The sequence below is a fragment of the Falco rusticolus genome, chromosome 3 (genome assembly GCF_015220075.1).
Source record: "Falco rusticolus isolate bFalRus1 chromosome 3, bFalRus1.pri, whole genome shotgun sequence".
Lineage (NCBI taxonomy): Eukaryota > Metazoa > Chordata > Aves > Falconiformes > Falconidae > Falco > Falco rusticolus.
In genome coordinates, this window is record NC_051189.1 from 11,195,085 (window position 1) to 11,221,525 (window position 26,441).

A 26,441-nucleotide genomic window follows, 5' to 3' on the forward strand; every position below is an offset into this window, starting at 1 on the left:
ACTGTCACTCAACTTCTGCAGGAACAATACGTGACTTAGGCACCCTGTGCTCAGTCCCGCACTGCTCAGTTCACCGTACAAGTCAATTCTGTGAATTGTTTATACATCTCATGGCTGTCCACACAGCCCCTAAAAAGCCCCTGCTTTAGAGGCTTCTGTTGTACATTCACAGCAGTGGCTCTGGATGTATGACAAAGACGTCTTTTTCAAAGAGATGTAAAGTTTTAATCTCAACAATGCATTGCAATCAGAATACATCAGGATTTCAATAATTTTGATTATTTAATTCATAACTATAATTTTTCTATCAGAGTTCAATGAGTTGCAAAAGTTAATTTATTTTTCTTTCCCCCTCAGCACTACTTGGAGAACAGTAATTCAGGGTTTTCCCCCCCCCCCCCCGTCTGTGCAATCCAGCTTGTTTTACATAATTACTATGCTTTGCAGCTTTCAAGAAATAACTTGAACAAGGATGTCAAAAATACTCAAAAATATAAAGCTAGAGAGAAAACAGGCCATAAAACAAGAAACACAATATTGCCAGATTAATTGGTTTATTTTTATTCCCTTGTAGCTCTGAGAAATTTTCAGTAACAGATCTAGTTGTTTTAAAAGCCAAAGACAACATGATAAATATAACACTGAGTACATGATAGACCTCATTAAGGCGTGTCTAAGACACATTTTAGAACACAGTGAATACACATTCTCTTTGTGTAATTACCTTTCACAACAAAAGTTTAAAAATTGACTTTAAGTAGAACAAACCAGAATTTGAAGTTTGGCATGCCAGAAGCTTTGCATGCAATTTCCTCTAGAATATCTGAATGAAGAGTAGCTTTATAATCTTATCCCTTTTATACAAGACGGGCTTCTAAGAGAAGCCAAGTGATCTGTGTAGCACCAGCATTTCATTTAAATATACTTTCACTCATCTGTAGGGCATACTTCCACTTCAAGCTAAAAGGTAAAGGGTTTACTATTTAATTATTTTGGGGGGTATGTCTCAGCACTCCCAGCATCCGATATATTCAGTATTCCTTCAATTTAAAGCATAATGAAAAATACTCAGAAGAAACAGGACCTCCCACATATTCCTCCCAAGTGTGGAAGACCTGCACCAGAAGTTTACTTCCATCTACTGCACTCCCTAGACAAATTAAAATCCTGATGTTCTTCATAGCAACTACCAGCAAGGATTAAGGTTACAGGTACAGCAGTACGAACAGACATGGGAGTTAATGGACACGTGGTTAGCTCAGCTTGGCTATCACAACCAAAGCAGCAATTCTGTGCCGTTTTGAATTTGTGACCTACTAACTAACAAGTTTTATACTCACTTATTATCACGTCTCTTTGCCATAATCCTCTCAAGGGGTTGAAAGGGAAAGAGCTCTTCATCTTCAGTCGAACAGACAACTGGTTTCCAAATACCAGATACTCATGTTGGGGAAAAAAACCCAAAGCACTGGAAAACTTTCAGTAACATCTCTCATGGCATAAACCATGGCAGGCATTAGATTCCAACCACAAAAGAATTACATTGCTTCCTGAGACCCAAAATTTGTACAAATTGCTTCCAAGCAGCACCACAAATAAGTCAGGACACTGCCAGCTTACTTCTCCAGAAATTTCAACTCATTATCTTGTTATTTCAAGAAGCAGAAGGCCAGCTCATGCCTTACCACAGAGCCTCACCTGTTTTAAATGAAGTAGATCTACAGGTTTTGCATTCCTATTCAGAGCAGGCCTTTCAAAGAAAAGATTGCAGAAGGTTTTGGTGTGTTTTTTGGTTTTTTTTTTTTTTAAATGGGCAACAGAAGCCATACTTACAAAATTCTTACTCTTTAAGCTCTAAACCATGGATTTCAAGTTGTTGTAGAGTCAATAATGCTTCTTTCATCATCATCCTGTTTCAAAATAGCACTGGAAACTTCAACAAGCAGCAGAGGTTTGTCTGCTAAGATCAGTTGTTTACAGCGTAGTCTCTTGGCACATTCTGACTGGAATATTATAGTGTCTGTCATCTTCAGTTATGAGAGTCACCACAGGCCAGTCCTCCTCCGGGTCATTGGGATAAAGTGTGATGAATTCATCAGTACTATACTTATACAGTCGATACACTTGGATGGTATACTGCAGAGCATAAGCAAGGAGAAACATTTCCACCTACATTGGAAAAAAAGCAGAAATGCCACGTGCAAAATTAAACATACCTTTTGTAAGATTTTTCTCATAAAAATACTAAATACCCATCAGAAGCAATTTTTGAAAGAAAAAAGTGAAAAAGCATATACACGAGCATCTCTAGTTCAGTATCTCAATCATATACCTCTAAGATACCATGCCTTCAACATGAAGCTCTTCAGACCCAACAAAAAGAAACTAAACCAGTCCTAAAGAAAAGCTACTTTATACAGAGAATCCCACTTCCCTACTGCCACAAACAGGTAGGAATGACATTCTCTTGTAGCTGTATTCATCCTGTTATGTCACTAAACCAGACAAGAATGGGTTTCAAGCAATGATCCTTTCCCCATTAGGGGGAACTCCAAGCTCTCTAGCCAAAACAAAACCAAAGAAAAAAAAAAAAGACAGAAAGCCTTTACAAAGCCCATTGATATCAGAAGGAATTCAGAGAAAGAACCTAGAAAATCTATCTTGTCTACTGCAGTGGCAAGCCTATCCTCTAAGTAACAATTTACAAAGAATATAAATGAAATAAACCTAGTCAGCACAAAAACAAGCAACATTACTTATTGACTAAACTGGGCAGCAAAAAAGTCATCAGTGAATCATCTAATTAACAGTAAAAGCAACCTGCCTCATCTATACAAGAGTTGTAGGATTTTTAAGCCAATAAACAGAAACAAAATGTAATAATTACAGAAACATGGAAGTAAGTAGCGAATTCAACTGCAGTACCACACTTAACATTCAATGGGATTATTTTTTTTTTTTAAATGGATGTTTCTAAAACCTTTTGGACTATTCAGCTCATTAACTACTATGTTTTGTTTTGGGGCTTTTTTGTAATACGTATACCATTTCTGCAACGTATAAGGCAGTAATTACTATTAGTTTACCAGAATTCACCAAGTATATGTACTACACATGACCTTCTCTGCATAATTTGAGTATTAGCTTTTATTTTTTTAAAAGCTAATAATTAAGAGACTAAACCAAATGTTACCATTAACACAAGGCCATACTACCAAAGAATGCTACCCAAGTGTCAGCTGCCAGACAAAAACTGATGTTTAAGAGGAAGCTTTAGACTCTTACATAAGCAAGCGGTTCTACCATATTTCTCCCAATAAAAGACCAGACATTACACCATTAAATTTAGCCAGACCAACAAAAGCTGGGTGATTTCTTAAATCACTTGAAACCAAAATCTCCAAAACAGGAAAATAACACTCTAAGAATGATCTCTCCTTACTTGTTCGAGGCCTCCACTGTGACCAACATGATTCAAGTGATTATGCATTAACTGACAAGGGTTGCTAGACGTATCTCGTGCAAACAGCAACCACGCGAAGACAGGAACTCTCCTTCCATCTTTATCATCATTGTATAATTTGATGGCAGTGTTAAGCATCAAAAATTTCAGCGCTTCATAGAGACTATACTCTTCCTCTTCATTTTTAAACAATTTATCACAAGCTTCTTGTTTCTCAAAAGGACCCTTAATTTCACTTATACTCTTCCACTATAAAAAAATAAAACATACAACATGTATCAATAGCCATCATCATGCAAGAGCTGCAAAAAGCCACTTGTGAATTGTCAGACGTTCAGCACAGGCACTCGGAATTTAATTTATGAAGGGTTTTGTGTCTTTTTAAAAACAATCAAGAATTTTTCCACAGCTGTAGTCCTATCAAGGTCAAGGTGAGTTAGTCTGATTTCGCTTAAATTAGTCCTTAAGCAAAGCAAAAGAAGAGGATGCTGAAAATGTTGCAAGGTGGCAAAAAAAACATTGTCATGGGACAATAAGCAAGAAGGTAATAAACTTTTGTTTCCTGTATCATAAATCTTCTATCCTTCATATTCTTTACATTTCACTTACTCTGAATGATTATTTCATGTCAGCCCTCAAACTGCTTGAATGCAGCCTTTAAAATATTCTTAAAAGCCTTCAAAAAAAAGAGAATACGCATACACAGTAAGAAAGAAACAACTGAAGAGATTTTAAATAGGTTCCAGAGTTTCATGGGAGGAAGGGGCTAGGTTATATAGTACAAACTAAAGGGGCACAATGACTTTCCTGTTACATTAACCTAGAACAAAAACATATAAACGTTGAATAGAAACTACTCCTTTGAAATTGCTTCTGCATTATTCTGTATTGTTTTTCTTTCTGTGACCTCTTCAAGGTAGCAACGGCATTTATGCATAGCATACATCATTCCTTCAAATAAATACAAGAAATAATAGGGCAAAATGTTACTCTGTTACATTAATTTCTTCACAGAAACCTGTAGCAGTTTTCTGCTCAGCTGGTTAAAAATTAATTCCAGCATCAGGCAAGTGAAAACTGCCACAGGTCTGAACAGGCATTCTTGCCTTGATTTTTCTGCAGCATACATACAGAAAAGTGACTTTCACTAGTGAAAGCATCCTTATGCTAAATTCATCATATCCAAGAGTCTGTCATTTTCCTTCTTTGCAAGTAACCAAGAATAAACAAATACTTTTCCAACCTTTTCCCTTAGAAGTATTAAATATTCTTTAATTTCATCACTTATTTCTCCCATCTTCCTGCCCAGTTTATGTTTCAGCTGCCACTGCTTGATCCAGTCATATTTGCTCAGCAAGTTTTCAGGAAGCTGGAAGTTGAGAGAAGAAAAGGCAGCCTAAGTCAAAAATCTTGACAGGAAAACTCACTAACTTCCAGATTAGTATTTTATTCATATTTTTTTTTAAAAAAAATCATTTCACACCTTAAAGCAATCCCTTATATGAACAGATGTCATAGTAAGATGAACATAACTGGACACAACGAGCTCTTTATAATACTTGCCAGGTAACAGTCAGAATACTGGGCTATTATGAATTCCAGATCTACCTAATACACAAGCACTGGAAAAATTAATCACTCCAAGTAACTCTCACTTTTTTTTTTTTTTAATTAAAATAAGCCAGCAGCACATGACAGTGACTGTGTTTGAAAGTGTCCCTGAACCAACAGAAGAAAAGGTTAAAGATGTGATGACATCCACCAGATAATCTAGAAGTCTTGGTGGAGTGCAAACCACTTTGTCCAGAAGACACAAGCTGTGGGGTTTGTTTTTTTGAGGAAACATAATTACAGCACTACTAGACAGGTTTTCTTATAAAGAAGAAAACAACCTCGGGATTAGTTGATGCATCGTATCATACTGCAGCCTCAGAACTGCCTCTTTTACTACTCACATGCTACACCTGATCAGTTAAGAGCTTTTACACTTCTCTTGAAGGACATGTTGGCAGTTGCATGCCCAGATTTTTACCCTCATTTATTAACCCATTTTACTGCTAGAACTGGAAAAACAACTTTTGTCTCTCAATGAATTAAATATTTGGCTACAGCAACACATAAACTGTCAGCCATTACCAGTCAGTTTTCATTTTATCAGGACTCCAAACCAGTGATATGTTCTCTTTAATTGCAACCAAGTATTTGTCAGATATACACAGACCTTCACACCAGCCTGGCATCCTATGCTAACTGGATATATAGAACTAAATAATCAAAGATTATATACCAATAACTTCCACAACTAGAAATGTGCATGTAAACACTGTTCTAATTAAAGAAAAAAAAAAATCTTCGTTACAAGTTGTACTTGCTAGCTGTCACCACACACATTTCTTTTAACACGCCTTTGCTTTGATGCATTAACAGTTTATCATTTCAATTAGTTCATTTTATAGTTGTACACCTTTTTCAAAAAAATGTTCATTACCATACGACATGTTTTCCTCTGTCAATCCATAGGAAGAAAAACGGGTGAACATCATTAAAAACTGTGAAGAACACCATTTTAAAAAGTTTGCACATTCTTTAAAGGAGCACTAGGAAACTATGTTCTACAGTTTGATAACGTGGAGATGGTTGTCAGCTGGCAGAATTTTTTTTATAAAAAAGAATTTTTTTTTTTACAACATGCTGCAGCAGTAAGAAATATTTCAAGCAAAGTCTTTTATCAGTAATTACAAAAACTTATGAACAGAATTTCACTTAATGACAGTGACCACAATAAGAAATTTTAAGATAGCCTCTGAAGTTATACAGACAGACAGTCAGAGCAGTGTGACCTACCTCGACTGATAGCCTACACAGAGTCTGCATCAAACACCCATCATTTACATTTCCAGCAGCAACCTGCACAACCTGAACCTTGCTCCCCACTGGAGTGGGCCACTTTTGTATAGGCAGCTTCTTCCACGTTCACAGATATCACCAAATGGACTTCGTTGACACAAGACCATTTCTGGAATATTCTTCTACTTCTTATGAAGACATGTTGTTTACTTACCTATCAATGCCCCATAAGAACTGTTCTTTCTGTCAGGTTGACGTTGCTCTTAGGCTTACTTTAAGTAACATTTAAGACACAGGTAATACATTCCAAAAAGCCCACAGCATCCAATTTGTTAAACCACTTTCTAGAGAAACCATATATGACACACAAGAATACATACAACAATTTTGAAAAGCTGGGGTTTTTTCCCAAATGTGCTTAAAACAGCTTGTCTATATTTTTTGTTATTACCAGCTGTTTTGTGGGAAACCTTTTACTGCCATATTACATGCAGTAAGAAGAAACCAAGAAAGCAAGACAACAAAAAATATTTTTATAAATATGTTAGAAACAAAAGGAGGGCCAAGGATAATCTGTACTCTATTGGATGCAGGGGGGAATGTTGCCACAAAGGATGAGGAAAAGGCTGAGGTACTTAATGCCGCCTTTGCCTCAGTCTTTAATAGTAAGACCAGTTACCTTCAAGGTACCCACCCCCCTGAGCTGGAAGACAGGGACGAGGAGCAGCAAAGCGAAGTCCCCGCAGTCCAGGAGGAAACTGTTAGTGACCTGCTGCTCCACTTAGACTCACACAAATCTATGGGTCCGGATGGGATCCACCCAAGGGTACTGAGGGAGCTGGTGGAGCTGCTCACCAAGCCGCTCTCCATCATTTATCAACAGTCCTGGATAACCAGGGAGGTCCCAGAAGACTGGGGGTTAGCCAGTGTGATGCCCAACTACAAGAAGGGCAGGAAGGAGGATATGGGGAAGTACAGGCCCGTTAGTCTAACCTTAGTGATGGGGAAGGTTATGGAGCAGGTCATCCTGAGCGCCATCACACAACACATACAGAACAATCAGGGGACTGGGCCCAGCCAGCACTGGTTTATAAAAGGCAGGTCCTGCTCGACAAACCTGATCTACAAGATGACCCATCTAGTGGGTGAGGGAAAGGCTGTGGATGCTGTCTACCTGGACCTTAGTAAAGCCTTTGACATCATCTCCTACAGCATTCTCCTGGAGAAGGAGGCTGCTCATGGTTTAGATGGGTGTACTCTACATTGGACTTGGCCATCCAGCCAGCTTTTACCCAAAGAGTGGTAGTAAACAGTTACAACCTGCTGACGGCTGGTCACAAGTGGTGTTCCCCAGGCTCCGTATCGAGGCCAGTCCTGTTATCAACAACCTGGACAAGGGAACTGAGTGTACCCTCAGTAAGTCTACAGACAACACCAAGTTAGGGAGGAGTGTTATTCTGCTGGAGGGCAGGAAGCTCTGCAGAGGGGTCTGGACAGGCTGGACTGATGGGCCAAGGCCAACTGTATGAGGTTCAGCAAGAAGTGCCGAGTCCTGCACCTGGGTCACATGAATCCCACACAACACCACAGGCTTGGGGAAGAGCAGCTGGAAAGCTCCCTGGGGGAAAAGGCCCTGGACGTGCTGGCTGACAACCAACTGAGCATGAGCCTGGCAGCATGCCCAGATGGCCAAGAAGGTCAACAGCATCCTGGAATGTATCCAAAATAGTTTCACCAGCAGGACAAGGGAAGGGATCATCCCCCTGTACTCGGCACCAGTGAGGCTGCACCTTGAATACTGTGTTCAGTTTTGGCTCCCTCATTTCATGAGGGATGAAGAGATGCCGCAGTGTGTCCAGAGAAGGGCAAGGAGGCTGGAGAAGGGTCTGGAGTAGAAGTCCTATACAGAGTGGTTGAGGGAACCGGGGTTGTTTACTCTGGAGAGGAGAAGACTCAAGGGGGATCTTATTGCTCTCTACAACTACCTGAAAGGAGGTTGTAGACAGGTGGGTGTCAGTCTCTTCTCCCAGATAACAAGTGATAGGATGAGAGCAAATGGCCTCAAGCTGCACCAGGGGAGGTTTAGTTTGGATAGTAGGAAAAAGCTCTGCACTGAAAGAGTGGTTAAGCACTGGAACAGGCTGCCCAGGGAGATGGTGGAATCACCATCGCTGAAGGTGTTTACAAAAATGCATAGATGCGGTGCTTAGGGACATGGTTTAGTGATGGACTTGGCAATCCTGGGTTAATGGTTGGACTTGATGACCTCAAAGGTCTTTTCCAACCTAAATAATTCTACGATTCTAAGACAGACAAGTTATATTACAGTCAGCACTACAGTACCTTTCATACATTATAAACCAGAAATTAAGGAGATCTGGACTCAATTCCAAGTTGAAAGAATCACTCTAATTGAACAACAAAATTGAGCCCGTCACTTTTCAGTTCAAGGGATATTGAGAAGTGAGCATATATAGCATAACAGAGAAAGGAAAACATAAAAATATTCAAATAGGTTAGAATCAACACTCCACTACTGTCAGAAGATCAAACCTTGACACATACCATAGTAAAATCCTCACTCTGCAGCCAGCTTGGTAACTGGGTAGCTTGGCTTAGTGCCTGGAAAAGAGTTGCTCTGAAAGCACAATAGTTATCACCTCGTACTCTCCTTATAGATGCAAACTTCTGTGCAACTGCTTCGTATCCCTAGAAAAACATAACATCCAAACAACATCAAAGCATTAATAAAACATTTTAAGGTCATGCAGTGGTATTGTAAAAGACACTGACATATCAGCATCCAAATGGTAATTGTATTTAAAAAAGAAAAATGGGAGGGGGTAGTTCTAAAGCACTTAAACTACTTCAAAAACTACCCATTTTGGGAGTTCAAATGCTTTTACGTCACAAATTATGCTGTGAAAAAAAACTTCCTTAGTTCTACTGAATAACAAACAAGAAACCAAAGAAATCAAGTAGATAACTGGTTGTGGTATTTACTTGATGACAGAGCACAATTATCATTGAAATGTGTGTAGCTAACTCAGTTTCAAAAAAATCTAAACATATAAACATGCACACACAAGAATATAAATCTAAAAATATATCATGCTTACAAGAAGTTTCAGCAACAGTTCACACTATTTACCCAATACATAGCATGTCTAGTTTCTGCCTCAGGGAAAATTTGAGTTCACACTGAGGTTTCCTGACACATGCCTCAGCACATCTGTCCCCTCCCTGCTGTTCCCATACCTACACTTTTAGCAGAGCAGCAATGTTGAATTGTAACTCCTGAAGCTCAGCACACCTCTTCAACTAAGCTAGCAAGACCCAGTGCCTGTGCATCTGTATTTCTCTTACTAACCTCTTGAAGGTGACACACATATCTTCTGATTTATGGAAAGTATTTTTTTAAATTTACTCATACATACCACTAAATTTTTAAGTTGTATTGAAAAAAAACCAAACCCAAAACCAAAAACTGAAAAAGCCCAACCAACCTTATACTTTACTTTCTGCCATTCTAGCTCAAGATTAATATAATAAAACTAGTCCAAAACCTACAAAAAATAAGAATTCAGGAAGAATTTAAGAAAAACTGAGCCTATTCATTAAAGCTCCCCATCTTAAAAACCATGCAATTCACCAGCTTCAGTTATTTGCCTTCTGCTACCAAGTATGGTTATCCGTTCTTTCATTTCAACAACCCCCAAAATTACCATTTTATGGCAATAAACCATATTTAAAACTTCAATTGAAAACTGCACTGAAGAATAGTATTAATCAAAAGGCTACACTATCAACAAGCAGCCTTACTAAAAAACACATTTTGAACGAGTACAAAACAAAACCATCTTTCAGTTGTCAGCCACTTCTAAGACCAGACACTGGAAACCACTGCTATTGCATTTCCTCTTTTAAAGAGTGTTCCCATAGGAAATCACCCACTAAACATACAAATGAAAACAAAAAGCCCAACAAAATTCAACAAACACAGAACTGATACCTTTCTCATCCTTTTTGCTACTGGTGTATTTCCTCTCCATTCTTTGCTGCAATACTCCATGACATCCATTTCAGGTGCAACACTTAGTTTATATTCTGTTAAAATAGAATATGTAACATTATACGGAGAAGGTGAAACAGAACAACATAGAAAAAGCATTGAATTGTTAAATACACTCTATCACTTTAAAATAACATTGGTGCCAAAGGAGACTGGCAGCACAACCTACAGCTACTAAGTAATTATTAGTATCAGAGGGGGGGCGGGACGGAAAAAGCTTGCTCTGAAAATGACAAGTGAAGACAAGTAATTACGTAATCCAACAAAATCGACATCCTCTTTTCTGCACAATATTAATTGGCAAAGAGTAGGAATTAGTATTCTTCGTTTTCTTAGCAATCAGAAAAATATCTGACAAGTTTCTCTTCTTTCAGCAGCCAGACTATAAAGGATAAAGATGACTGATCTTTCCGAGTAAGTCAGAAACCATAACAGAAAGAAGAATTACAGTTTTCTGTTGGAATCCCAACAGCCTTTGTTTCAAATCTGATAGCACTAAAGTTATCAAGGGATCCCAGCAACAGATGCCACTATAATGACTATAGATCAGTATAAATCAGCGTAAGTCTTGTAACAGGCTACACGACTGTTTTTCCAAAGGATTTGCGTTCTCTTGTAAAGCAACTATAGAAACATGGGGGAAAAAAATCTATTAAGAGCAACCAGTTTTACATAAGATCTATCTTTTCATGAATTAACCTGCATAATGTACTCCGTCATGATAAGTAACTTCTATTGTACAGACACATCTGTGCGCAAAGATCCTTGGAAACGAGGGTGTCAAATCATCACAAACTAGTGCTACAATGAATTGTGATACTGTATTTGAAATGTCACACAAAGTTCTAATGTACCTGAAGAGCTTGTCTCACTACGCAATATCTTTTCTCGCTCTATTTCTTCTGCGTCGCGATACATGTCCTCCTCACTGCAATAAAAACCAACACATACTTCATGGAACAGCACAAATCTTACAGTAATTCCCCAGTTTACAACCACAGGCAAGTACTTAAGAAGTACTTAAGACTTTTTCCAATTATGTTTTAAGTCGATTTCCTTTCCATCTTACACATTTTCATAAAACAACATGAGTTCTCAGGGAAAAAAAAAGTTTAAAAAACCTCTCAGCTGTTCCCCTCCCTTATCTATGACACTTATGTTGGTAACAAATAACTGCCTCTATTTCTCTTCTGCTGGTTGTACGAAGACTACAGAACTAAGGTCCCTTTGTATTTGTAAATTTTACAGGATAAATTTGCAAAAGGCACAAGCCAAAATGCCTATTTGCTGAGCATATGGATGCTACAACCTAAGCACGCAACTAAGAACACATGATTCACCACCAGCTTTGTATCTACGCTCCGCTGGAGCTGAGCAACCTGCCTAATAGATGAGCAGAATGCACCACGGAGTATCATGATGAAAAGTAGCCAGCTATCTGCAGCGGGTTTGAATGTTACAAAGGAAACAAAATTCTAAGCATGATCCAAACTGCAGCCTACAGGCCAACTGAAATCCAGACACACATTTCTTCCTTGAATGATACAGGCTTTTTGGTCAAGGTACAGTCTTAAGAGTCAAATGTCTCCATCTGAACCTGTATACAGACATTCTGACATCAAGTTATAACCATGAAGGAGGAAATGATGGCCCAGAAGGATACTGTTTCTATGTATAGCCTAGCATTATCAAGAAGAGATCTCAAAGGTAGGGTGTGAACATTACCATTGGGAATAGAGGTTCATACAGCGTCCAAGAAACAGGCAATAAATTGCACATTCCTTTAAATATGACTCTGGGTGGCATTTGTCATACAAATACATCTAGCAAATAAACTTAAAAAAAAATCAATTTCACAGCTAAAATACTTCAAAAAACCCCATATATCACCAAACTTACTCATAAATCATTTAGGCTTACCACTAAAGAGGTTCCATCGACTTTTTTTTATTCTTATTATTTTTTGTTTGTATTTTGCAGAAAGTACATGTGCAGAAAAAAACTGTACTATTAGCAGCCCAAACCACAGCATGCTTGCAAAAGACCAGAAAGAAATTAAGGCAGTGACCCTGCCCCATCTTACGCTACTCGGAGAGGACAAGCAGTTAGGAAGACCGAGAAAAAGTTTAATGCAGCCAGCTGGTAATTAAACTTGAAAAAATACACTGGTAACTGTGGTACACTGGTCTTTGTTATTTCTTTTTCTTTATATCCAAACCAGCTTACCTAAAAAAAGTAACATTTCTAACCCATTTGCATGTATTTCCCTTAAGAACAACAAAAAAATAAATTTAAAGACAAATATATAGCTGTAAACTGTCACCTACTGTGCAGTCATATGAAACTACTGTTCAGTTTTACTCAGATTTCAAACCTTTAACCTTCCAACTAGGTTTCCCAGGTGCTCAAATAGCTGCTTGAAATCTGATTCATAACAATATTACATAAATATTAATGAAGAGAGAAACAATAGATCCAGTAGATATTAAACATACTATTCCATAAGGAGTACTATCTGCTGAGAAGAAAAATCATAGAAATAATTACCTAAAGTCCTTATCCTTGTCACAGTGTGGCACTGGACAAACCCTAATTTCCATGCATAATCTTACTTCTTAACAGAGATTAAGGTCCATTAAGGTTTGCGAAGAACTTCAAGAATACTTAACCTTGAAAATACTGTGGAAAACAAAAAATCCAAACAACTTGGTATCCAACAGCAGTGATCTCTAGCCTAGCCTATCTATAACCAAAGTATTTAAAACAAAACAACAAATTCCCCCTATGAGCATGAACAAACCCGTTTCTACAAGGGATCCCACAGGAGGTGGCAGGGCAGGGGGAAGCCTTTCTTTGGGATACATCCTCAAATACATTTAGGTTACAATGCACAAAGAGAGAAAGTTCTCAGCTTAGTAAACTAGTGAAGTCACTCAAAAAAAGAAGTGTTCCTTCCACAGATATTACCCCCTCTTCTTTCTAGGAGTTGATGAAATAGGACCCATAGATTCAGAACCTGAGAGATTAACCACCATTGTAAACAAAGTACTGCAATTTAACAGAGTTGTTTTGAAATCAAGGTAGCTAAAAGATGCAATCTATGCGCACAGTCACTCATTTCAGAGTTGAAAGCAGATCTTTACATTGTTCTAGCATAGAAACTGTTAAGTAAATTTGCGGAAACAAGAATGTGGAAACTAAAGCCTTTCCCTACTAACCTTCACATTAATGTCTAACCATAGAGTGAAAACAACAGGTGGAAAAACAATTAAATGAAAACATGCATTTACAAAAGAAAAAAAGTGTATAGTGTTGTGTGTAAACATTTAAATTGCTGAACTAGTAAATCAGATTCTGCTGAATCAAAGATACCAAGACCAAAAAAAAAAACCCCAGGATGTCAGGTTTTACTTAGGGTATCCTGGGCTTCGCAATTTTAAAAACAACAAAAAAAAAAACCCCCACACCACCAAAAAAAATAAACCCCAACAAGTTAAGATGACAGCAAGCAAAACTAAGCTGGAGAGAAAGGAAAGGATTTGGGGCAAAATATAAACAGTTTTATACTAATAAATTTGCAGGACTAGAACTCCCAGTACTGAGGATATCATACAAAAGCCAAACCAATGCTTAAAGTCTTCCATTTATTTTCACGAAGAGATGAATATTTAATTTTTTTTACGTCAGATTAAACCCATTACTATTAATAATTCATCTAAAGACATATTAGGTCAACTAGAATTAGTACGCCACATAGCAATTAATTTAAAAATCCAGAAGGACAGAGATCCTTACGTACCACACTTTTGCCAACATACAGAATACATGTCATACATATTTATATGAATCTGTGTATTAATGATAAATGTGTTAATATTAAAATCCCCTCATATTAGGTTATGCTCAAATCACAGAGTAATTTAAGCACGAAATAAGAATTTAAAAGCATCCTTGAAAACATGTACTTATTTTAGTGACTTTTCCACTAAGTCAGCACTTCTTGTAGATTTTTGGATGTTGTCTAAAACAGTTCACTGGCTACCTATAGAAAGAGGATTAATTAGGAATCACTTTCTTCTCTTACTTTATTAATGAATTCTTCAACAATATAAAGTCACTCTTAATGTGCATTAATTTACTTTTCAGAAGTCTGGAATATTTTTTTTAAAAAAACATTCATATTTATTTCTTCCTCCAAACATTCTTGTAAAGACTTCTACTGCCAAACAGGAACCACACAACTGAATTTTTACTTCAGCTTATAGCACAAGCTTTACAGAAAACAAACAAAAAGCTTAAACATTAGGATTAAAAAAAGCCTTCCATGATTGTCAGCACTGCAGCTAACAAAGCATTCACACTGTTAAAACCAAGCTAGCAGAAGACTATCTGCCTTCAACTCTTACTTTCCCATGCTCTGCACGCTACCCTTAAGAGCTTCATGTCACATCAGTTATTCCCTTCGATAGCGAAAGACCACCACTATTAAACTATAATAATAATAATTTATCTAAAGGGTGAAGGTGGCCTTCAAAGTTTAAGATTTGACATTTAGACCTACTTCACTAAAACACTAACATATATGAAATTTTGCCAAGAAATTCACCTTCATGAACTGAATGTACGCCTCCCTTTCTACAGAAAAGCTGTTAATATATTTTTAAAAAAACAAATCCTTGCCTGTCTTCAGATGACTCCACTGCTGAACAATTACTAGACACAGGCAGATACAGTTCACACTTTCTAGATGCATCCTGATCTGTCAGAAGTGATTTAATCATATCTGTCTTCTCAGGTCTCCCAGTACTTCTGTATACGTCGTCTTTTCTTATTTCCGATGTAGATTGCTCTTTCTGGTCAGCAGCTGCATTTGCTGAGCCAAGTTCGTCAGAAGGAGCCACAACTTCCATTTCATGCTTCACCAAGCGTATGGCAACACTCTCTTTTTTCTGTGCCTGTTCTGCACCCGCAGAAAGGCTGGCTGGTTCCGTCATCCACACTTGAAAGTTATCCTGACTTTGAAGAATGGAAGAAACACATGAAGAGTACCTCTCAGGGAAGAGCAAAAGCACATGGTTTTAAGAAAACGACAGTATTTTAATAGTTATGTTATATTCTGAGGATTCAGAGGGCGCTTAACTTATTCAAAAGCAGGAACAACATCCAGAAGTTTGGTAAGGTTAACACAACACCCAAGCTATTTTCAAACTGATCTCCTCGGCAAGCCAGTTTCATTTCTTACTCAGGCTAATCTGTGCCAGTTCCTCAAACGCAACCCACGCTAAAGTCAGTGCCCGACCGAACACTTGCTCTTCTCAAGGGGCAGTACCGCTCAGAGCCCCGAGGATTAACGGATAGCCCAATAAAACAAATTTCAGTCCAGCAAGAGGATTTTTACAAACTCACCACGTGCTCCCTGAGACCTCCCATTGCAGCAGGATTATTGCTTAACGCAAACAATTCTGATCTTTGGTTTCTTTGAATATGATTTATTTAGTTAAGATGGGACTTTCTACAATCCGTTCTAGCAAGTTCTCCGAAAACTTAGAATGCACCCGTACAGTAAATTTTCAGTGATAATTTACCTTAAATTGATACATAACCCTCTCAAAAAATTATGGGTTGCTTTGCAGTGGCCACATTCACGGTCTAGACGATTCTTACCATTGCTGCCCAGGCCGGTCACCCCAAAACTGACAGCATTAATAACTAGAGTTATACACCCTAAAATAACTTAATAACGCTATACGCCTACACACGTACAACGCGTTTCTAGCTCCAGGTTAACGCCTCCCACCTGCCACACGCCCTCCTTTCCCAGATGTCACTGTCCCTTCGCCACCGAGCCCTGCCGCGCACCACCCGTCCGTGGGACGGGGCCCGGGACGAGAGCCGCGCACCTCGCCCCGACCGCTCCCAGCGCCGCTCCCCCGGGACGGCGCGGCCCAGGCTCTGCGCAGCACAGGGCCGGCCCTGCCCCCCCGCCGGGCCGCCCAGGCCTCACCTGCCCGGCGCCCCGCGTCCTACCCGGCACCGCTGGCCGCCGCCCGCCGCAGCCGCTCCCCGCCGAGCGCAGGGGGCCGCCCCCGCTCCAGCCGCCCGCTGGCCGGGGCTGTATGGGGCAGGCGGCGGGCCGCCCCCCGCCGCGCCCCCCGCCGCCCGCCGCCGGCCGCTCATGGCGCGGGGCCGAGGCCGCCGGTCAACCGCGCGGGCCCCGCCGAGCGCCCGCCCGCAGGCTCGCGCCGGGACCGGCTACCGGGGCCGACCGCACGGGCCCCGCGCGCCCATGGCCGCGGCCCGCCGCGAGCGAGAACGCGCCCGCCCCTTACGCGGCTCCGCAGCCGCTTCCGCGTCGCCGGCCGCCGGCATCTTCCGCCCGGGCGTCATCACGCCGGAAGCAGCGCTCGGACGCGCCCGCGCTTCCTTCCGCCCGGCGGCCGCCCGGCGGTGAGCGCCGGGGCGCGGGGGCGGGGCTGGCCTCCGGTGCAGGCGCGTGAGCGAAGACAGCGAGACCCGCCCGTCGCTGCGGCTGCGGGCGGCTCCGGGAGGGGGAGGCGTCCCCGGGGCGTGGCGGGCCGGGGCGTCCCCGGGGCGGGGGGGGCGTGGCGTCCCCGGGGCGGGGGGGGGCGTGGCGTCCCCGGGGCGGGGGGGGCGTGGCGTCCCCCGGGCGGGGGGGGGGGCGTGGCGTCCCCGCCGCAGCTGCGGGGAGCGGGGCCGTCCCGGGGGCAGCCGCGGGGAGCGGAGCCGTGGCGCTCGCGGAGGGGCCGCTGGGCTGTGCTCGCCCCGCGCGGCGGCGGGGCTTCGGTGGGGTGCGTTGTGCTCCGGGGGTCGCGTCTGGTTTGGCGCGTGCTGCGGTGGCGTGCGGTAGGGCGGCGGGCCTCCCGGAGCGCGGCCGGTGCTTGGGATCCACGTGGCATAAAAGGGTTTCAATGAAAGCCCCCAAACGCGGAGACGACAGCGTTCTCGTCAATATAGGAACGGGGGGAAGCAGAGTTGCTTTTCGGTAGAGATGCTCCGTACAAAAACACTCGTGGGGAAGCCCCGTGCTCTCAGGATGCATGGATATATGGGACAGCCATCGTGCGGCGCTTCTCAGGGGCTGGAAGTCTTCCAGGAGCAAAAAATCACAAAAGACGTCAGCAAATTCTGATGCACCTTTATTACAGGATAGAAGCATACATAGAGAGTAAATTATAAACCTTTTCAAAATGACATGCTACTCAGGGTGAAGCATACCCAGTACTATTAAAAATGTAATATTGAGGACAGTAAAAAGTAGGAAAGCTGTGTTGTAGAAAGAAGTCCACTGATCTCCGAGCGTTTTGGAGAGTGTTCACTTGAAATTGGGCCTGAAAATGGAAGAAAAAGTAGTCTTCGTACCAGAATTCTACTCATAAGAATACACTTTCTCTAAGTAATACGAGTGATGTGAAGACTGGTGGAAAACAACTTGCAAATATGCTGATAGTAAAGGAATGTGAATTAATATGATTTTTTTAAAATCCATTTATTAGGGAGAACATTTTAAAGGTGGGGGTCTGGTAGTAAAACCTATAAAAGGGTCAAATGGCAATGGTAAGTAATTTGCAACATCGTGAAACTTTTAAGTCGCTTAAAATTGATGGACATTTTTGTATACAAGTTTTTTCTGTTTCTTTATTCTTGAGACGGAAGGAAGTATCATCACAAATGTTTGAAAAAAAGCATTACCTTAATTTTTCTTAATCACTGCTTTTCTTGTGGATTAAATCTTTGTTGGATTGCTCTTGACAATGACACCTCCTTTGAAAAAAATCTTTGTTTGAACAACTGTTTGACCAAGAGGATTGTTTCAAAATGCATCCTTGTTTCACATCGGCCACTTAGAACTACTCGGGCTCAAACACCTAGTCCACTTAAAATATACCCAACTGTTTCCTGTGTTCCTATAATTAAAATAATTTAGATTGATTAGCATTTAGGAATCTTTGCAGTTGCCTGCTTTTTAAGATTAGGTTTTTTATTTGTTTACTTGTTTGTTGCCCACCTTTAAATGTAGGTGAAGTTGCAACCCAGATCTAATTCTTCATGATGAGCAAAATTATGAGTATTACAAAAAGATGCTGTAAAATACATGAACCGTACCTGAGTTCTGAAATGAAATTTGAAAATTCTGTGCTTGCTCTATTTGGAACTGCTTCCTTGTAACAAAGTTCCTAAACAGGAAATTATATTTCCTTTCTCAAAAATTATTAAATGAAAACCATTCTATGATGTTGTGCTGCTTTACAGTAATGCTTGCCATGTGAACATGAAAAAATGGGTGTAATCTTTTTTTTATTTGGTATCTGTCTGCTTACAGATGGGGCTTATGTCAATCACATGACTAATTTTTTTTTCTCTTCATCACAAAAAGACCAAACCTAAATACTCATTTTTTTTGCCTGATTTTTCCTGATAAAACTTTGTGTTTACATTAACTGAAAAAAAAATATTCCAAGTGTCATTGGCTGAATAAATAAATTCAACAGGATACTCCACACTCTTTGCCCAATGCTCCCTCCACAAGAAAAACTGGAAAAAGTTCATAATCTTCAAATTGGATATATCGCATAGTTGAATTGATAAAGATGATTCAAGGGAATATTAATCAGTTCAGCCTTTATATAAACTCCTTTTAAAAATGAGGGTTTTCTCTGCCTCCTTTAAACAATATATTGCAAGCATATGTGAAATCTATTTTTTTTTAGCAAGGGGTATTTTGGGGTTTACTGTATATATAGTAGGCATACCAGATATATGGTATCTGGAAATAATGGAAAGTTCCTTGACACGTTTCGCAAGATCAAGTGTGGCAAAAGAGTTGTGTATTAGTCATTGCTTTCCAGGTTGCAGATACTCAAAGAATATTTTCAGCTTGCAAATAAAAACCAGTGTCTTAGGGGCTGAATGCACTAGCTGTCAAAGAGCCTGTAACAACAGTAAATGATTTAATGATAAGGAAGAAGAAACAGGTATAATGACAGTGCAATAAGAATTTATACAGATATGTCTAGAGTACTGTAGATGAAACAAAGCAAACCACCTTTTTTTTTTTTTTTGTACAAGTGCTATCAAGTTCAAAAGACAAAAGGACTTGAGTATAAAGTCCTGAAGTTTGCTTTCAAAAGACTATGGAAATGATGAACTGTTGTTTTCTCAGATGATCTGTTTTTAAACAAACAGATGCCTCACAACAGACAGACCCCTTTTGTTATTTGTATATTCAGTTCTATATTCTAATAGGTATGTTTAATTTAAAAAATTAGTCTCATTTGCTCAAAGTATGTAACATTTCTGAGCAGCAGATATACATAAAATATTAAGTGTGTTACATAAAACAACGCAGTGTTTATGGGTTTTTTTGTACACAGCTGCTTCCAGTATTTTGCATTGACATTCAAGACATTCAAGACTAGTCATAATTACTTTAATTTAGAGCTTGGGCCATAGGTGGTCACCCATATCCATTGACAATGCTGTATTTTCCAACAGAGGACAATTGGCCTTTGCAAAGTCTTCAGGGCAGAGGTAGCATCTTGCTTTTATAGATAATAGATATATGTGCATGGATTACAAAAATACTGAAATTACAGATGCTAAGAAGGAGGTCCACAGGATTCTGTTGAATTTCGGAAGTTAGTTTGAGAGAACAACATTGACATACTCAGAAAAAAAGTCAACTGTATATTAAGGTCAAGCTAGATAGATGTACCTATACAGAAAAAAATGGAGCAGCTGTTTACTTTTGTTGAAGATATCAAAATACTCGTTTCACTTTAAGAGTTTGTTGGTTTTTTTTTCTTGAGAATGGGGTTTAAGCAGAATTTAGACGTGTAAACCCAAGATCTTTGTATTACTCCCCAAGCACCTAAAACTTGTATTTTCAAACTTCCATCTGCAAAATTGGCAGATAATTAATTATCACTGAAGTCTACAGTAAAAACCCAAAGCCATGCCTGTTGTCCTGTATGTGATCTATTAATAGCTCAGATTGTTTCACTTAGAAATCTAATTCTCCTGTTGCCATGATTTCCAATGGGAAGGCTGTATAGCTCCTATAGAGGTGAGATTCAACCTCCTAGCTGAAAACAAAATTGAGATTTCAGTTCTCAGCTCCAAGGTACCAAGGTCAACCCCAAATCGTGTGAACATGAATGAAGAAGATCAGTGAGCACTACTGTTAGTATAATGCAATTCTGTGTTATATGAATAACTCATAGTTTAGCAAGAACATGTCTATGGGATGCTGATTCAATCTGGAATGAGTTCCACAGGGTTTACTTACTGCTGGAAGTTGGCCATACCCTTTTCTAAGTCTAAAGTACAATTCTTCAATTTTGCCATTACGGGTAAAAGCATATATCCCGAAATAGATTAAAAAAAAAAAAACAAAACACCACACAAAAAAAAAATCCCACATAAAAACAACAGCAAAAAATCAATTGGTAGATACCAAAACTGAAGAAAATATTGCCTAATACACTTTTGCCCAAAATGCTTGTAATTCTCTAACTAATTTTTTCCTATTTTCAGGCTGAGATGCTGAAAGGATTGCAAAGCACACAGTGAAGCAGCAGCAGCACATGGTATTTTGGGATTCTGACTTCCTCAGCTCAGGAGAGTTAAGGATCTTTGCAAGGCAAACCTTTCCACCTGCAAGACTCTAAAGGAGTTACATGGAATGACAAAATGCATCAGTGTTCATTGCATACAGCTTTGTATGGGAAACCAGACCTTGATTACTGACTGACATACATATTATTCTCTTCTAAAAAGACTTTATTAGTAGTGTCTGTGAGGAGGAGGTGGAGTGTTCAGGGTTGCTTGGAATGTTTGGTCTTTTTAATGTAAGTTTACAAATAAGAACTTTCTATGCATAGTTTCATTTGGATTAATTTTTTAATCATTTTATCTGAAGCAGCTTTACCATGCTTTTAAAAATTCATGAAAACAGACAACAAAGACATTTGGTGTAATACAAGAGATCATATTTTGCAGGTCTGAAATATTTTTGTACTTGGTACTTTATGGTAAGGGATGCTAGCAACTGAGGTCTTGCTACAAAAAGAACCCATCAGACACCCTGAAAAAATACTGTGTTTTTACCTGATTTTATGCATGTTGGTGCTTGCCAGCAGTTGTCATCTTCTTTGCTAAACTAATTACAGTGCACTAACTTGAAAATTACTCCAAAGTTTTCAGAAGTACAATTAGAAACCTTTCTGTGATCAGTTCTGCTTGTGACTATAGGGGAATACCATTCAGAAGAAAATAGATGGGGAAACCCAGCAGTAGAAGTCAAATGGGCAATACAAAATCCGTGACATACTTCTGTAATTACATGTTACTTGTGTGGGGTTTTGGCCTCTTCTTATTCTTTTTTTTTTTCCCCATGTTGGAGTTTTTGAAGAAGTAGTCTTAGAAATACTGTCTCCTACCTTGTACATGAAGACAGGTATATATACATGCTGCTTTCCGCTTTCACAGTTTTCGGTTTTATATTTTATTAAGTGAGCTCTAAACTGGCATGCTGCTGTCTGTCAAGCAAAAAGGCAGTTCCCGCACGCTGTGATCCTTTTCTAAATGACTGAGAAAAATATGTAGGTTGTGGCTTTGGTGCAGTGGGTGGTTTTTTTCAGTCCCCTCAACAGAAAATGGAGCATGTGTGAATCAAATCAATATAACCTGTACAAACTGTCACTATTTTTCATGATGCACCAGTCTAAACAATTAAAATAACAAGCCTTCACAAAAAGAAAAGTCACCTTTAAAAACCTGCTTCATGGTTTTTCTGAACAAGCTTAGTTTGCACATTTGAAAATGCATGAAGATTAAAATGAATAAATATATTGTCTAAGTATTTGACAAAAATACTATTTAAAGAAATTGCAATATGAGGTAGCTAATTTTTTTCATTTTTAAACAAAGAACAGCTCATGTCCCCTAATTGGAAAATACACACAGATTTTTTTTTAGAATACTGTCAGTATAATTGGTTTGTCAGAGTAAGCCAGTAATACTTCCTACTGACTGTTGCCCAGACCAAGAACACTGGTACTGGCTCAATTAATTAACTAAAGCTCCCTGAACAATTTGTGTCTTTCATTCCTTTTTTCATTTCCAGTTTCCACATTTGAAAAAAAGGAGAGGAAAGGGAGGTCTGCAGAAACCAAATCATGATACTAAGTGCAAAATGCCAGCATTTTTATGAGACAAAAATTGGAGAAACATACATATGGAGGTAGCCCCATCTTCTCCACCCATAGTATCAAATATATATTTCCTTTATTGATTGCTTGAATATTCAGTTTTCTTTCAGCTTGCAGAGAAGGTTTAGCATTAAGAGTTACTGCTCCAGGTCTTACATTTAATCTGCAAAAGACATATGCATTCTTCTTCTACTGTAAAGAAGAAAACAACTGGGTATTTTTTTCATAAGATAGCAGGAAAAAAAGGAGCTTTTTGCTTGTATAAAAGAGTGTGGTCACTGCTGCTGCTAAAACTGACTCCCTGTTAGTGTGAATGAATTCATTGCTATCAGTAGACTTCTGAAGTTACCTGAATGCAGCTGTGAAACAGCCTGTGAGCTGGATTGCATGTCTAGGGAAAGCACTTGGGCTGTGAGCTACACAACAGCTTCTGACCTGCAACATCAGGCTGTTTTTTTCCCAGGGAAAATTTCTGCTAGTAGGGTTTGTTGACACAGGTCTCAGTTGAGAAGCATGCAGTTGGTGGCAAGGCTACCAGCTTCTCCTTTGAAATGCTGTGACCTCCTCTTGAATGAGGAAGATCATGAATCTGCCTGACCACCTGAGAGTAATAAGGCAGATGAAAGACCAACAGTGAGAAGCAAAACGGCTGTATGGAGTTGCCAAGAGAAGTGATCAAGATGAAGTGGTGAGTTGCAGCATTCTGCCTAGTGAGTCTGACATGTCTGCATCCATCACATTGGCTAGGATATGTGATAAACACCAGCGCACCCACCAAGGAGCACAGAGATAGCACCCTCATCAGCTGTGTTGATGGCAAACCTGCAAGCCTGGCTCCAACTCAGGAGCGGTGTCTTTTGTAGTCAGATGTATTTGGTGATGTAGTGTGCCATTAAGGTCAAGGCATCAAGAGAAGCAGCCTTCAGCTGAGTTGAAAGAATGACACATCCCAAAGACCTCTCAGAGTATGCAAGCTCCACCATAAAAATTGTAATTTACTGTCAAAAATCAAGAAACTAAGTGACTTTTGCTACAGCACTGAAATTCATGAGTCCCCTTTACTGTTCTATAAATGAAAAAGTGGCATTTTACTCTAATGAGTCAACAGATCAGCCTCAAGATCTTTTTTAGTTCATTAATCAAAAGACCTAGATCCATTCATTTGGCAGAAATCCCTCTCAGCTGATGTTCATTAAGTCTACCTAATGAACAAGCCTTTGGAGGTGCTTAAATGTGGCTGCTCTTGCAAACACTTGCTTGAAACAAGGAATGTATTTATGCCTGCTCTGCAGTTACTCTCCAGCTGACCAGCTTCTTGGGCTCCTACTTGTTGATGCTGGTTCTTGTCTTTTGTGTTTGGTTCTTGCCTCCTGACAAGATACAGCTCTCCATTTTTGCCTTGACCTTGCATCAGCCTTCCTCACTGAGGAAGACCAGTGCTACCGAAGCCCTTGCCTGTTACCCCTCTGCTGGCTGTGGTACTAGAATTGGCTTTGTGGATGGTGTAAACCTGTTTTTTTCTCTGAGTGCAGCTGGCAACCTACACTGGCTTCCACCAAGAAGTAGACTGTAAGTCTCAGCCACAGCATAAACTCTTTACTGTGGTACTTTTCTTAAACCTTCTTAATTCATACAGAAAACTTTTGGTTAAAAAAATAGTATTTCTATAGAAGGGCTGAGCTGATCCATGAGATATGCTGAATCAAAATAGAGATCCTGTGCGGGTTTGTAACAGTAGGATTAAGTCTCTGAGCAGCAGCTCACTGCCTTACACCCACACACACACACCCCCAAGGAATAGCAAAGGAATACCAGAAACACAAAGAAGCCCATATTACAGTAAGCAGTAATGACATCCACTACCAAATTAAACAAGTAAATCAGAACATCCTCTGTGACAGAAGGGGGAAGAAAAAAAAAACAAAAAAAAAACCAAAACCCACCACCCAAACAGTCAGAACAGGAACTGGATTCTTCCAAGCCATCTCCTCAAGCAGTGTAGAAAAAAGACAGAAGATAAATAAGATCAGTATAATGTTTAACTTTAATTAAAGAGACAAGAGACCTAGCAAGAATATTCCTAAAGAAAAGTGGTTGCATATTTTAACTTACATGTCTTTCATATATCTATCTCTTTATAGCTAATAGTTCCTCCATAATTCTGATGGATGAACTTTGTTAATTCTTGATTCAATTATTTTTTGAAGTTATGGATTTCTTTACTGAAGATCTCATGTAGAAAGCTACACATGCATTTAGATTATAAATTACTTGCCACCATTGTAAAATAGTATTTACCTATATTTAAATGTTTCCCAAATACCTACTTTTATTAGGATATGTAGCTGTTGCTGCTGTTTCAAGTACAAGAAAGCACAAAAATATCACTAGTTCATTTCTTAGTTGATGCTAGAATAGTTTGCCTTTAACAAGCTTTAATGCCACAGTGAACTTCTAGCAGGCAAACAGCTAGCTGTGATTTCAATTCATTTGTGTCCGTCCCCCACCCTGGATTAATACCATCTACTTCTGCATTTCCTAGTCAAGTCAGTTGAATGTAATTTGGCATCTGATTAAAAAACAAAAAATTGTGTGTATTTCTCACATTACTGAGTAAAAAAAAAAAAAAAAAAAGAGGCATTTTTTAACCTTGTTTCTTCTACACTTTTGCTTCTGCATAGGCTTTTAGCAGCCTCCATTGCTTTGAGCCAGAGTCAGTCTAATACAAAGCTGATTTGTGTATATTTTTCACTCACTGCTTTGCCTTGGTGGTAAATCCTAAGTCTTGTCTAACATCTTCCCTGTCTTCACTTTCCTCTCCCTGTCTTATTTTGCTATGGCACTTCTCTTGGGAGGTGTTGAGGTAACTCCCTTTGGCAGCGTGGTTTACTCCACTATTGCTGAGAATTCTTGACCCTAAAATAACAGGGAAGACAGTGAAGTCCCCTTACTGTAGCCACCCAAATCCAATGTCAGATATATGCATTGGAACAAGAAGGAGTAAGCAGAGCAAAGCTGTTTCTGAATAATGTGGCTTTGGCAAGGCTCCCTGCAGTGTAAGACCCTGCTGAATGGTAAACTTTCTGACTGCTGCTCAATGACACCTAATTTTCCACATTTTAAAGAGTTTACAGAGGGCCAACGTGCCATTTTAAAGCTCCGGAGCTCTGAACATTTGAAGTCCCATAAAGAAAGCAGGGAGAACTAACTCTGGGGATACAAGGTCATTTGGAAATTAGTTGCCCTGGATTAAATTCACACATGTGAATTCACCTGGCAGGAGTTATGTCTCAGTCTCAGTCCAACAGATATCAACAGCAAAGTTACGAGTAATTTTAATGATCCCAGGCTACTACCAAAGACACCTCAGTGATTTAGGGAGTGTTTGCAGGGCTAATGCTGAATGAAATTCTAAAGTATCGTTGTTATCACCTGCTGTCATTGGTCATCTCCTCCTGCATTATTTGTGTGGTTTCGTTGATAAACTCTTCTTTGACGTGGCAATCTGATAATATCAGGATTTGCAGCTGTCTCTGCCCTTATTTTAAAATGACATGACCGTTGTCTGAAATTACTTTTGGCCTCAAATCTCATGGTCGTGGTCCCTCTCACTGGGTTCAAAGACTAAGGATTCCTGTTCTGCTTCAGTGACTGACCAAAATTAGTTTGACGGCTGGGGAAAAAGCTGTTCTGATTCAAAATGATCTTTGACATATGAACTGAGAAGGCTGTCATCTTGGAACGTAGGTTTGGGCAGGATCTGCACTCTAACTTACATAGGCACAACAGTTACATGGTCCAAGCACCAAGCAGCAAAGTTTCTTATTAG

At 39.7% G+C, this 26,441-nt stretch overlaps 1 protein-coding gene and 1 long non-coding RNA gene across 5 annotated transcripts; one reads left to right on the plus strand and one right to left on the minus strand.

The window, feature by feature from the left end:
* Window positions 1-397: 397 nt before the first annotated feature.
* On the minus strand, window positions 398-16,820 carry OTULIN (OTU deubiquitinase with linear linkage specificity). 4 transcript variants are annotated; one of them, XM_037379948.1, is made up of 8 exons: window positions 16,712-16,820; window positions 15,063-15,394; window positions 11,237-11,310; window positions 10,323-10,417; window positions 8,876-9,019; window positions 4,707-4,832; window positions 3,443-3,712; window positions 398-2,169 (listed from the first exon to the last, which is right to left on the minus strand). In XM_037379948.1, the coding sequence occupies exons 2-8, from the start codon at window positions 15,374-15,376 to the stop codon at window positions 1,975-1,977; spliced, it is 1,218 nt and encodes a 405-aa protein (XP_037235845.1). In that variant the 5' UTR covers window positions 15,377-15,394; window positions 16,712-16,820; the 3' UTR covers window positions 398-1,974. The 4 variants fall into 4 exon arrangements, with proteins under 4 accessions (XP_037235845.1, XP_037235844.1, XP_037235846.1 ...); XM_037379947.1 differs by lacking the exon at window positions 16,712-16,820 and adding an exon at window positions 16,387-16,658 and having other exon boundaries at window positions 15,063-15,398; XM_037379949.1 differs by lacking the exon at window positions 16,712-16,820 and adding an exon at window positions 15,789-16,173 and having other exon boundaries at window positions 15,063-15,398.
* Window positions 16,821-17,089: 269 nt separating this feature from the next.
* LOC119145417 lies at window positions 17,090-25,200 on the plus strand. Its single transcript, XR_005103409.1, has 2 exons — window positions 17,090-17,957; window positions 20,937-25,200. It is a non-coding gene; the product is annotated as an uncharacterized LOC119145417 (long non-coding RNA).
* The last annotated feature ends 1,241 nt before the right edge of the window (window positions 25,201-26,441 follow it).

Coding starts and splice junctions, on each gene's coding strand:
- OTULIN (XM_037379947.1), bottom strand. CDS start 16,559: ATGAGCGGCCGGCGGCGGGCGGCGGGGGGCGCGGCGGGGGGCGGCCCG. Junction 11,311..15,062: donor GTGGAGTCATCTGAAGACAG/GCAAGGATTTGT, acceptor TTTTTATTGCAG/TGAGGAGGACATGTATCGCG. Junction 9,020..10,322: donor TAGCAAAAAGGATGAGAAAG/GTATCAGTTCTG, acceptor ATGTTTTTCTAG/GGATACGAAGCAGTTGCACA.